Here is a 12,560-nt window from a genome sequence, read left to right on the forward strand (position 1 = left end):
AGGTACCGGGTAGAGGGGGGCAAAGGAAAAAAAAATTGGGACAACTGTAATAGCATAATCAATAAAATATACTTAAAAAAATAATTATTTCCCTAACCTATAGCTTTGCTCAGCTGAAATGAACATTTTAAAATCTTTTTTCTTCACTATTAAACCAGTATCTTCACTTAACTGGTCCAAGAGCAGACAGATTTCCTTATCTGACAGTAATACGTACAAATACATACAAACAAAAAGGAGAATTCTGCCAGCAAATATTATGTTCAATCCCAATAATACAGACACAGTCTTAAAAATCAGTTACATATTTATTTGCATAGTTTCGAAAGAAAGACTTGAAAAATCCAATATAATATCATATGAAGCTTACAATTTAATTACTAATCCAATTTAAAAATAAGTGTTCCTCCACTAATGTGAGGATGGCACTACTTTACATGCTTCAGTTATGAGTGCTGAAACATTACACAACTACACATCTTCAGTTTTTGTAGAATTATTATTAAGTCCAAAAAAGTCTTTTTTGATGATGTACCGAACACACTGCAAAATCACATTTCTTTCATGTCGAATGTCTGGAGCTAAAAGCTGAAAAAACAATAAATACAAAGATTAGCTAGTAAGTAAAATATCTCCAAGAAATGCAATCTAAAAAATTATGTGTGCCTTCCTCATATGAAAACAAAGAATAATAAAGATATACATTATATTTACTAATTATTTTGCTAAAAAAATAATGCAAGAACATTTCCTTTTAATTTATACGAAGATCATCTAGTTTTTAAAATAGCACAAATGTTAACATTTGGAGTTCTCCCTAGGAGTATTTAACAAGGGACAAGGAAAATAGGTTTAAAAATCTGTAATTCTTTAATCTAAAAATCATGTCAAAGAGGACCCTTCCAAACTCAAATCTATAAACAGTATAGAAATTGATAAGTAGATATAGTAAAGACAGTAATAATGAAACTAGCAGTTAAAAATCCCAATATTCCTGGACTTTAGTAACTTCCCATTGTTGTGCTTATTGTAACAAAAAGAAAGCTAAAAATCCGTAGAACTTAGAATAAGTACATAACCAAGGAGTCATATATACAATAATTTTTTAAAGATTTTATTTATTTATTTTTAGAGAGAGGGGAAGGGAGGGAGAAAGAGAAGGAGAGAAACAGTGATGTGCGAGAAAAACATCTATCAGTTGCCTCTCACACACCTCTCCAGCCAGGGACCTGGCCTGCAACCCAGGCATGTGCCCTGACTAGGAATCAAACCTGAGACCTTTCAGTTTGTGGGGCGAACCCAACCAACTGGGCCACACCAGTCAGGGCATCATATGTCATTTGTAAAAAAAATAAATTGACCTCAATTTATTTTCTGATGTCATTAATGTAGTTTGGAAACAATACATAGGAACTTTTGGTGGAAAAATGATTTAATTTGCCCTTATAAGGTAAATATTTTTAAAAGGCAATTTACTTTATATAGCACTGAAATTTATAAAACAGAGAAGCACGTTTCAGATCAATTTTAAACAGAAGCAACTGTGCCTATATGTAACCCTCATAAGAGTGTAGTCATAGAACACTAGCTACAGCACAAGCAATTACCTGGCAAGGCAAAATCAGACTTTTCAGGGAATGTCAGTAGTTTTACAACTCCACTAAAAAATTTGGATTATTTCTATTTCTATCACTCTTAAACATGAAAGCCTTATCTATCTGAACAGTTGCAGGCCTATTACTTAGAATCAGAAGAAGCACCACTTTATAATTTAAAGATAATAAAATGTTTAACACACACACACACACACACACACACATGCTCTATCTCCACGATGTGAGAACACAAAGATTAGAATGTAAATAAAAATCATTTACCATTTCCAGGAGATATGGATGATGTGTTCTTGGTTCAAATAATGGGTGATTGTTGTGATAATCTTTTTTCCTCTTAGGGTTTGTCTTTTTGAAATGTTTCCTTTGGCTCTTATACTTGGCTTCCGAGAAATTTCCAACAGTCACTTTAACATCTTGACTTGGTCTCTTAGTATCATTATGGAGAACCTGGTCTTCCACCAGAACATCTGCTTCAGTTTTAATGGGAGCTTCTAGATATGATAAAAAATAAACACAAAAATTAAAAACAAAGAAGAAAACAAGTTATCCTTCTAAAAAATAACAACAAAACATAATAATTTCCCCCAGCCATAATATTGGCTACTTATTAATTAAAACTAGGCATTTACAATGAATTACAATTTTTTTTTTTAATTGGGAGTTATAACTTCCAAGACTTGAGGAGAGTACCACAAAGTTATAAAAAGTGATCCCTATGAAGGATATAAAACCAGATGGAAACTTGGATCTACACAAATGAAGAATGAAGAGTGTTAGAAAGTCAATATGTGTGCATGTGTGGATATACAAAAGACATATATTTCCTGTTTGAAAATTCTTTTAAAGATAATGACTATTTAAAGCAAAAATAATTACAATGTATGTGGGATTTATAACATCTGTAGAAATAAAATCTATGATAACAATAGCACAAAGGAAGGGAAGAGGAATATGTAAATATATTGCTATAAAATTCTGAAAATTATGTGAAGTGGTATAATATCATTTGAAAGGATACTGTGGTAAGTTAAAGTTGTATACTATAAACTCTAGACCAACTCCCATACAATAAAACAAAGAGGTATAACTAATAAATTGGTATTTGCATTGCCCTAAAAAGATAAAATTAATCCAAAGGCAGGAAAAGGAAAACAGAACAAAAAATAGAGGAGACAAAAAGAAAGAAACTACAGTTTCCCTCACTTATGGCGAGTATTACGTTCCAGACACCCCCGCGAAGTAGGAACCTTACATTTATTCTACACTCTTAAACCTACGTAACTTTAACAACATACATATACAGTACTGCAAAGTCCCACGATATAGCAAAAAATCCACGATAAATAATTAAATATAATATTTTTTAAAATCCCATGATACAGTGAGGCCACAATAAGTGAACCGCAATATAGTGAGGGACTACAGTATATTAATAATTACAATACACCCTGGCTGCTGGGGCTCAGTGGATTGAGTGTCAGCCTGCGAGCCAACTGTCGCTGGTTCGATTCCCAGTCAGGGCACATTACTAGGTTGCATGTTAGGTCCCCAGTTGGGGGCGCAAGTGAGAGGCAACCACACAGTGATGTTTCTCTCCCTCTCTTTCTCCTTTCCCCTCTCTCTAAAAATAAAACAAACAAATAAATAATTTTTAAAAAAATTACAATATACGTAAATAGTTTAAACACCCTACTTAAAGGGGTTGAAATCAGATTGGTGGGATAAAAAGAGCAACTACATGATGTCTACAAAAAAAGAAACTTTAAATTATAAGTAGTCCTTGCGTTATACAACTTGAACTGAGATTAAATCTCAGTTACCAAGGAACAGTGCAAAGCGAGGACTGCCCATATAAAACCACAGGTTAAGAGTAAAAGGGTGGAAGAAAATACCAAGCATACAACAATCATAAGAAAACTGGAACGGTTGTATCAATATCAGACAAAGGAGAGTTCCGAACAGGGATTATCACCTGGGATAAGAGGGATAGTTCATAATGATATATCAATTTCTCAAGAACACAGAACAGCAACAGCTAATAACAGTGTCAACATATATGCAGCAGTTGGCCTGTGTGGCTCAGCTGGTTGGAGCATCTTCCTGTAAACCAAAAGATCGCAGTTCCATTCCCAGTCAGTGCACATGCCCAGGCTGTGACTTAGGTACCCGGTCAGGGCACTTACGGGAGGCAACAGATGGCTATTCCTCTCACATCAATACTTCTCTCCTCTCTCCCCTCTCCCTCCCTCTCTCCCTGCACCACCACCCCCTCCCCGGAATCAATGAATATATCATCGAATGAAGATTTAAAACACACACACACACACACACACACACACACACACACACACGAAGCAAAACCTCACAAAACTGAAAGAGAAGTCTGTTATTAAGGTTGGAGACTTGAACACTCTGCTCTCAATAACTGAAGAAAAATTAGAAAATGAGCAGGGATACAGAAGACCTGAGTACCACTAATAATCAACTCAAACTGACAAAGGACTCTCAATCCAATATATAATTGCATTCTTGTTGGTTCCCACAAACATTCAACTTGTATTAGGCTATAAAACAATTTTCAATAAATAGAAAAAACTGAAAGCATACAGAGGATGTTCTCTGACCATAACAGAGTTAAAGTAAAATCAGTAACAGACCCCTACCTAGAAAACCTCCCAATATTTGGAAACTAAACAGCATATTTCTAAAAATCCCACAAGTTAAAGAACAAATCACAAAAAAAATTAGAAAATATTTTGAAATAAAAATTAAACCATAATGTGTCAAATTTATGGGATGCAGCTAAAGCAATGCATGAAAGCAAATTTATAGCTTTGAATAGTCATATTAGAAATGATGAAAAAAAAATCTACACTCAATTATCTAAGCTCCCATTATAATGAGGTAGAGTGAGGAGGAAATAACAAAGAGTGAAAATCAATAAATTAGAAATAGAGAAAAATCAGCAATGCCAGAAGTTCTTTCCTTAAAAAGATTAATGAAAGTAATAAATACATAACAAGACTGATTAAGATTTAAAAATACCAGTTAATAATGAGGAATCAAAGAAGGAACGTCACTATTTATCCTACAGATACAAGAAATTATAACTTTATGCCAATAAATTAGACAACTTAGATGAAACAAAAAATTCTTTTGAAAGACACCATTCACAAAAAAATGACTCGAGATAAAAAGAAAATCTGACTAGTCCTGTACCTATTAAGAAAATTTAACTCATAATTTAAAATCTTTCCCAAAAGAAAATGCCAAGTACAGATAGATGGTTTCACTATTGTAAAAATCCGCAATTAAATTATTAGCAGAACAAATCCAGCAATGTATTAAAAGGGTTATACATCATGACCAAGTAGATTTTATCCCAGAAATACAAGGTTGACTTGACATTTAAAAAGCAATCAATGTATATTACATACTTATAGAATAAAGAAGAAAAACAAACCCTGACAGGTGTGGCTCAGTTGGTTGAGCATTGTCCAGCAAAGCAAAAAGTCACAGGTTTGACTCCTGGCCAGGGCACATGCCTAAATTGCAGGTTTGGTCCCCCAGTAAGGGGCCGTGTGAGAGTCAACCAATCGATGCTTCTCTCCCTCCCTTTCTCCCTTCCTTCGCCTCCTCTCTCTCTAAAAATAAATAAAATCTTTTTTAAAAACAAAGAAGAAAAAAGAAAAATCATATAATCAGTTGAAAATCAGAAGTATTAAAGTTTTAAGATAGGAAAAAAATTTTAAATTAAAAAACAAAAGTTTTACAACAGGAATCCCCTCCTCTCACCCCCTAAATGGTTCTTCTATATTTTTGATTACCATGAATTACAGGCTGATGTGATATTAAAAGTTCTATCCATAAGTTGGGAGACTGGGTTCAATTGTATGGATGAGTGTGCTGGAGTCTAATGATATCCCTCAAAACCTTCAACACTCAAGCATTACAAAGGAAATTACATTTGAAAGGAAGTGTGGAGTAAGTGTTAAAAGGAAACTGATGCTGGTCCCAAGCTATTATGTTCAAGTCCTAGTTCTAGAACTTACTACATGATCTTTGGTCAAGTTACTTACCTCAGCCTAAATTTCTTCATGGCACCTACTTCATGAGGTTATGGCAATAATTAAATGAGTTAAGCACATAAAACAGGGCCTGACACAGAGTAAGCACTATAAAAGAACTTGTCATGATGATAGTTCTGATGTGCCTTTAAAGTGATGGGGAAAAGAGAAAAAAGGAGAAATATAAGCATAAAAGAATGGAGCTAACTTCCGGCCAAGATGGAGGCCTAGACCGACATGCTCTGTCTCCCTCCACAACTAAGAAGGACTACAACTACTGCAAAATCAGAAATAACCAGAAGTTTCAGAAAATAAAGCTACATGGAAGTCCAGTGTATGAAGTCATAAACAAGTGGTGCTCGTCTGGATGGGTAGGAGGGGCGAAGCCGCGGCTGAAAGATCGAGCTGTGCTCAAGGCGGCAGCTGCAGCAACGAGCAGCAGGACCCAGTAAGCAGACACCCGTATTTGGGGGGAGGAGAGAAGTGTCTGGGAGCCAGCCCTGGCTGCAGACCAGATCCATCGGCTCGCAATTCCAACGCAGGGGAAGGTAGACCCTCATTGTCTTGGACTGTGAGGCACAGAGGGCGTGGGGACAGAGCAGGCTCCGGTCTTCAGCAGGGAGTAACAGCAGGAATCCATCTTGGACCCCCGCACCCAGGCAAAGTGCCAGCGTGGTGAGAAAGGTCGCCAGGTTGTGATGAGTACATGGGGTTCTGCCCAATATAGCGCCCCGCCCAAGAAGGAAAGATAAACAAAACGGTCAGAATGGCAGAATTAATGATTGAAATATCAATCACGCAGCTAACCAAAAAGCAAATAAGGGACTTGACCGATGAACAAATAGAGAATCTTTCTGAGGCTCAGTTCAGAGCTATAGTCATAAGGCAGCTTATAGACCTAACAGTGGGACTTAATCAAGACAGGGAAGGAATGAAGGCTAGTCCTGCTGAAATGAACAAAAATACATACAAGACAAGTGGTGAGGAACGGAAAGCCAGGGATCAAATAAACAAATCGGAACATAGGGAGAAAACAAACAGTCAACCAGTGCAGAAAGAGGAAACAAGAAGTGAGAAATATGAGGAGAGGGTCAAAAACCTCTGGGACAGCTATAAGCAATTGAACATTCGAATTATAGGATTGCCTGAGGGTGAAGAAGAAGAACTAGAAATTGAAAAATTATGTGAAACAATAATGAAGCAGAACTTCCCTAACTTGGGGAAGGAAATGGACTTTCAGGTCCAAGAAGCACAGAGAGTTCCAAATAAACTGGACCCAGGGAGAACCACACCAAGACTCATTATAATCAAAATGTCAAAAATTAGAGATAATGAGAGAATCTTAAAAGCAGCAAGAAAGAGAATTATGTACAAAGGGGTCCCAATTAGACTATCAGCTGATTTCTCAAAGGATACTTTACAGGCAAGAAGGGTCTGGCAAGAAATATTCAAAGGAATGAAAATCAGAAACCTACAACCACAATTACTCTATCCAGCGAAGCTGTCATTCAGGATAGAAGGGCGGAGAAAGTGCTTCCAGGACAAAGTAAAACTGAAGTTCATTAGATCCAAACCACTGTTATATGAGATGTTAAAGGGACTTGTTTAGAAGAAGGAGGATCAAAACTATGAACATTAAAATGAAAACTGGATGGGGAAGGGAGAAAAGGAGGGAGATCATGCAGGAATTAAGAAGCATAGTAGGAGGGAGTAGAGTAGACAGGAAGATGTTGAGAAGAACTATATGCACAACCAATGGGCATGGACTAAGGGAGGGGACAACTGGAGGGAGAGGGGGTCACAGGGCAGAGGGGAGCAGAGGGAAAAGAAATTGGGACTACTGTAACAGCATAATCAATAAAATAAAATTAAAAAAAAAAAAAGAATGGCGCTAAGACTTCACAAAGTGGTTTACAGAGTTCAAAATTATGAGAATAATAATAAAAGACAAAACGAAAAACCAGGGCACTACTTTCTATTATTTTCTTTCCCTGCAAGTATTGATTGATCTCCCAATCCAGGGACACAGAAGTCAAAATGAGTCTGAGCTTATATTGTCAATTTGCTGCTAAGGAATGAGGAATTTGAACCATTTATGTTTTTCCCAAGATTCACATTTTGCAGCTTAGTATCATATTTTAATGTAAATAAATTCAATATATAGCCATTGGGTTTTTTCAAACCTAAATCACCCTTTCTGGTTTGTGGCTTTGAGTCAGTTTTCAGTTTAGAGGTCCCCAGTCATAGCCAAACCAATATGAAGAAAAAACAGTTTGGAGGTGCTGCAAAACTGCATTTAATTTCTAATATGATGAAAACAAAAACAAAAAAGGAACACACAAAACCCAGACAGTTATCAAACTAATCCATCTGAAGATACTACTCATTGATATTTTTTTCCCTATGTACAAGGTGGAGCTAAAGTAGGTTTCCAGTTGTTTGTATGGAAAATAATATAATAATTAATAAGTAATAAAAGAACAAACTGTGTGCATACTCACAACTGTAAACCTGCTTTTGCCCCTGCATATCTTAATGATTCTGACAGCCCCAGATCCAAGCATAGCCTCTTGTTTTACTTCTGTCTTTCTTGAGGGACCTTTTCCTTGTTTAAAACTCTTTCCAATCACTCCTCATGTTGAATATCCACTCTACACTTTCATGTTACTCCCTAAATCAAGACAGATCTTAACTGTAAAGATACGACTGTTAACATCTGTGAGATTCAGACTTCTCTCCATTCAGAATACACCTAAATAAGCAGACTTCTAAATGTTATTTAATGATTCAGAGAAGGTCCACTTTATTTCCTTCATTTATTTATTCCAAAGTCCCTATGTGTTGATACCCTATTCTATAGCCTAGAATTAACACTGGAAACTACAAATCTGCTAGTGACCTGGATGGCTTAATACAGCTGAATTCAGACTACATGAAATAATTCTTAAGGCTTAGGAATGTGAAGCAAGAGCTTTTCCTTAAATCAGGGCATTTTGGACAATTAGTCAAAGTGAATTCATATAAAATCAGACAGATCTTTCAATAGACAATCTTCCATTAACCATAAGAAAAGGCAAAATGAAAAGATCACCAACAAACTCACAGCATAAACAGGAATAATTTGTGACAATAAAAACATATAAGGGAAAAGGGTAAAGGTCAGAATTTGCAAGGCAAGATAGAGATCAGATGGATTAAAAAAAAAAAACAAAGGACTACTGTGTATATGAAACTTTTGTTTTCATAAACCTAATGGTAACCACAAAAACAAAAAACAAACAAAAAAAAAAACTTAGAAAAAGAGGAAACAGAGGAAAGAGTTATGGAATACCACTGAACAAAAACAGAAACACCTGTCTTCATGAGACACATCTCAGCTACAAAGACAAAGATGGACTCAAAGTGAAAGGGGGAAAATAATTCTTCAAGCAAATAGCATCCACAGAAAAGCAGGTATAGACATACTTTTTATATCTGACAAAATAGATTTCAAGACAATAAAGATAACAAGAGACAAATGGACATTTTATAATTATAAAGGGACACTACATCAAGAAGACATAACACTCCTCTATATATATGCACCCAATCAGGGAGCGCCAAAGTATATAAAGCAACTACTAACAGAACTTAGGGAGAAACTGACAAAAACACAGTCATAGTTGGGCATCTAAACACTCCATTGACAGCTGTAAAGAGATCATCCAAACAGAAAATCAATAAAGAAATACCAGCCTTAAACCCTGACTGGTGTGGCTCAGTTGATTGGATGTCATCCTCCAAGACAAAAAATCACCAGTTTGATTCCTGGTCAGGGCACATTGCCTGGGTTGTGGATTCAGTCCCCAGCAGGGTGTGTGAGAGAGATGGCTGATCAATGTTTCTTTCCCTCTCTTTCTCCCTCCCTTCCCCTCTCTCTAAAAATAAATCGTCGTCGGCAGTCATCCGTCTCGAGAGACGATGGTGTAGCTTCTTAAGAGTCTATCTGCACCGCCGAGAATGGTTGTGCAGTCCGACTCGGGAGTGACACGGTATCTGTCTCCTCCCGTGTTGAATCGACATCTTGCGATGACGCTGTAGTGTCCTCTCCAGTGAAGCTGAAGCTACAGAGCCTCGAGAGACGATGGTGTAGCTTCTTAAGAGTCTATCTGCACCGCCGAGAATGGTTGTGCAGTCCGACTCGGGAGTGACACGGTATCTGTCTCCTCCCGTGTTGAATCGACATCTTGCGATGACGCTGGAGTGTCCTCTCCAGTGGAGCTGAAGCTACAGAGCCTGGGCAGGGTGATATGGAGGGTCTGCTGTTGCCCATGCAGCAGACCCCCCCTCTCTTCTCTCTTCGCAGCTGAAGGATCCAAGGGAAAGACGGAGTCAATACAGCTTGGCTTCAGGTGCGCCGCAGGAGTTGCCGGTGTTGACTACAACGTCAAACCGCCTTAGGGACTCCGGCTCCGGATTTTCTGTCGGGGTTTACTCCCTTAGCCTTTCCCCTGAAGAGGTATGCCGCAAGGCAGCGGAGGTTTTTTGGAACCAGAGTTTTCCTTCTCTGATGTGCCCTGACTGGAAGATCGAACCAGCGACACTTAGCTCGCAGGCCGACGCTCAATCCACTGAGCCAAACCAGCCAGGGTATAAAAATAAATAAAATCTTAAAAATATATATCAGTCTTAAATAACACATTAAACCAAATGGACCTAATTTACACTTACAGAGCCTTTCATCCAAAAGCATCAGCTTATACACTCTTTCCAGGGTACATAGAACATTCTCAAGGCTAGGCCATATGCTGGGTCACACAACTAGCTTCAACAAATTCAAGCATATTCTCTGACCACAGTGCTTTGAAAGTAGAAATCAACTCCAAAAAGGAAGTAAAGATATCCACAAATATGTGGAGATTAGATAATATGCTAATAAAAAAGGCTGGATCAAAGAAGAAATAATAGGTAAGGTAAAAAGGTATATAGAGACAAATGAGAATGATAATATGACATATCAAAACTTCTGGGATATAGCGAAAGCAGTAATAAGACGGAAGTTTATATCATTACAGGCTTATCTCAAGAAACAAAAAATATCCCAAGTAAATGACCTAACTTACATCCTTTTTAAAAAAGGATTTTATTTATTTATTTTTTTAGAGGGAGAAGGGAGGGAGATAGAGAGGGGGAGAAACATCAATGTGAAAGAGAAACCAATCAGTTGCCTCCTGCACACACTCCAACCAGGGACTGAACTGGTGACCTGTCGCTTTGCATAAGGTCACCCAACCAACTGAGCCACACTGGTCAGGGCTAACATTACATCTTTTAAAAAAAAAATTTTTACATTTACTTATTTTTAGAGAAAAGGGAAAGGGAAGGAAAAACAGGGAGAGAAACATCAATGTGTGGTTGCCTCTTGTGTGCCCCCAACTGGGGACCTAGCCTGCAACCCAGGCATGTTACCCAACTGGGAATCAAACCAGTGACCCTTTGGTTCACAGGCCGGCGCTCAATCCACTGAGCCACACCAGCCAGGGCCAACACTACATATTAAAGAACTAGAAAAAGAAGAATAAGAGCAACCCAAAGTCAGCAGAAGTAAAGAAATAATAAAAATCAGAACAGCCCTGACTGGTGTGGCTCAGTGAGTTGGGTGTGGTCTCGCACCAAAACATTGCTGGTGTGATTCCCATCAGGGTACATGCCTGGGTTGCAAGTCAGGTCCACGGTTGGGGGGCTGTGAGAAGTAAATTGATGCTTTCTCTTGCACATGTATGTTTCTCTCCCTCTCTTTCTCCCTCTCTTCCTCTCTCTCTAAAAATAAATTTTAAAAATGTTTTTAAAAATTAGAACAGAAATGAATGAAATATAGAACAAAAAGACTACACACACACAAAAAAAAAACAACAAAGAGCAGATTCTTTCAGAATATTAATAAAATTGACAAATCCCAGGCTAGAATCACTAAAAAAAAAAGTGGGAGAGAAAAGACTTTGTATAAACAAAATCAGAAACTAAAGACAATCATAGACATCACAGATATACAAAGTATCATACTAGAATTCTATGAAAGACTATAGGCCACCAAATTCAATAACCTAGAAGAAATGCATAAGTTCCTGAAAACATGTAACCTTCCTAGACTGAATCATGAAGAACTGGAAAATCAAAATAGATCAAGAGTGAGGACATTGAAACAACCATCAAAAACCTCACAATAAAAAATTCCAGGACTACATGGCTTCACTAGTGAATTCTATCAAACACTCAAATTAGATTTAATACTTATTCTTCTCAAAGTCTTCTTAAAAAATGAAGAAAAGGCAATACTTCCTAAAACATAACCCTGATATCAAAATCTGTCAAGAATAACGCAAAAACAAACAAACAAAAAACTACAGACTGATATCTCTGATAAATACAGATGTGAAAGTCTGAAACAAAATACTAGCAAATGAAGTAAAATAATAATACGTGAAAAAACTAGTACATCACAATTGAGTGGGGTTCATTCCAGGGGCACAAGTGGTTCAACAGAATCAAACTGATCGATGTACTACACAACATTAACAAAACAAACGGATTAGAGGTCAAGATGACAGCATAGGTAAACACAGTACCCCTCCTCACACAACCACATAAAAATTAAAACTAAAATATACAACACCCATCACTTAGAACCAAAAGAAACAGAGTTAAATGGAAGTCTGACAACTATGGAATTAGAGAAACCACATTCATCCAGACTTGTGTGTGTGGGGAGGTGGTAGGGTGGAGATATTAAACAGGCTGGTCCCACACCCGCATGTAGTGAATAAAAAAATTGGGAGGGATATCTCAAGAGCTAGAAGTCCCAGCCCCACACCAGGGCCCCAAGCCTAGGGTTCCAGTG

General features: G+C 37.3%; 1 protein-coding gene across 2 annotated transcripts in view; it reads right to left on the bottom strand.

The window, feature by feature from the left end:
- Positions 1-289: 289 nt before the first annotated feature.
- The window catches only part of NUFIP1 (nuclear FMR1 interacting protein 1), a 54,778-nt gene continuing 42,507 nt past the window's right edge, over positions 290-12,560 (bottom strand). For both annotated transcript variants that reach the window (XM_090258258.1, XM_090258257.1), the window contains 2 exons: positions 1,878-2,107; positions 290-588 (listed from right to left, as the gene is read on the bottom strand). In XM_090258258.1, the coding sequence (XP_090114384.1) occupies positions 472-588; positions 1,878-2,107 (347 nt within the window). In that variant the 3' untranslated portion in view covers positions 290-471. The remainder of the gene's footprint in view (positions 589-1,877; positions 2,108-12,560) is intronic.

Source organism: Furipterus horrens, unplaced genomic scaffold, assembly GCF_987537825.1.
Source record: "Furipterus horrens unplaced genomic scaffold, mFurHor1.1.pri manual_scaffold_12, whole genome shotgun sequence".
NCBI classification, from domain to species: Eukaryota; Metazoa; Chordata; class Mammalia; order Chiroptera; family Furipteridae; genus Furipterus; species Furipterus horrens.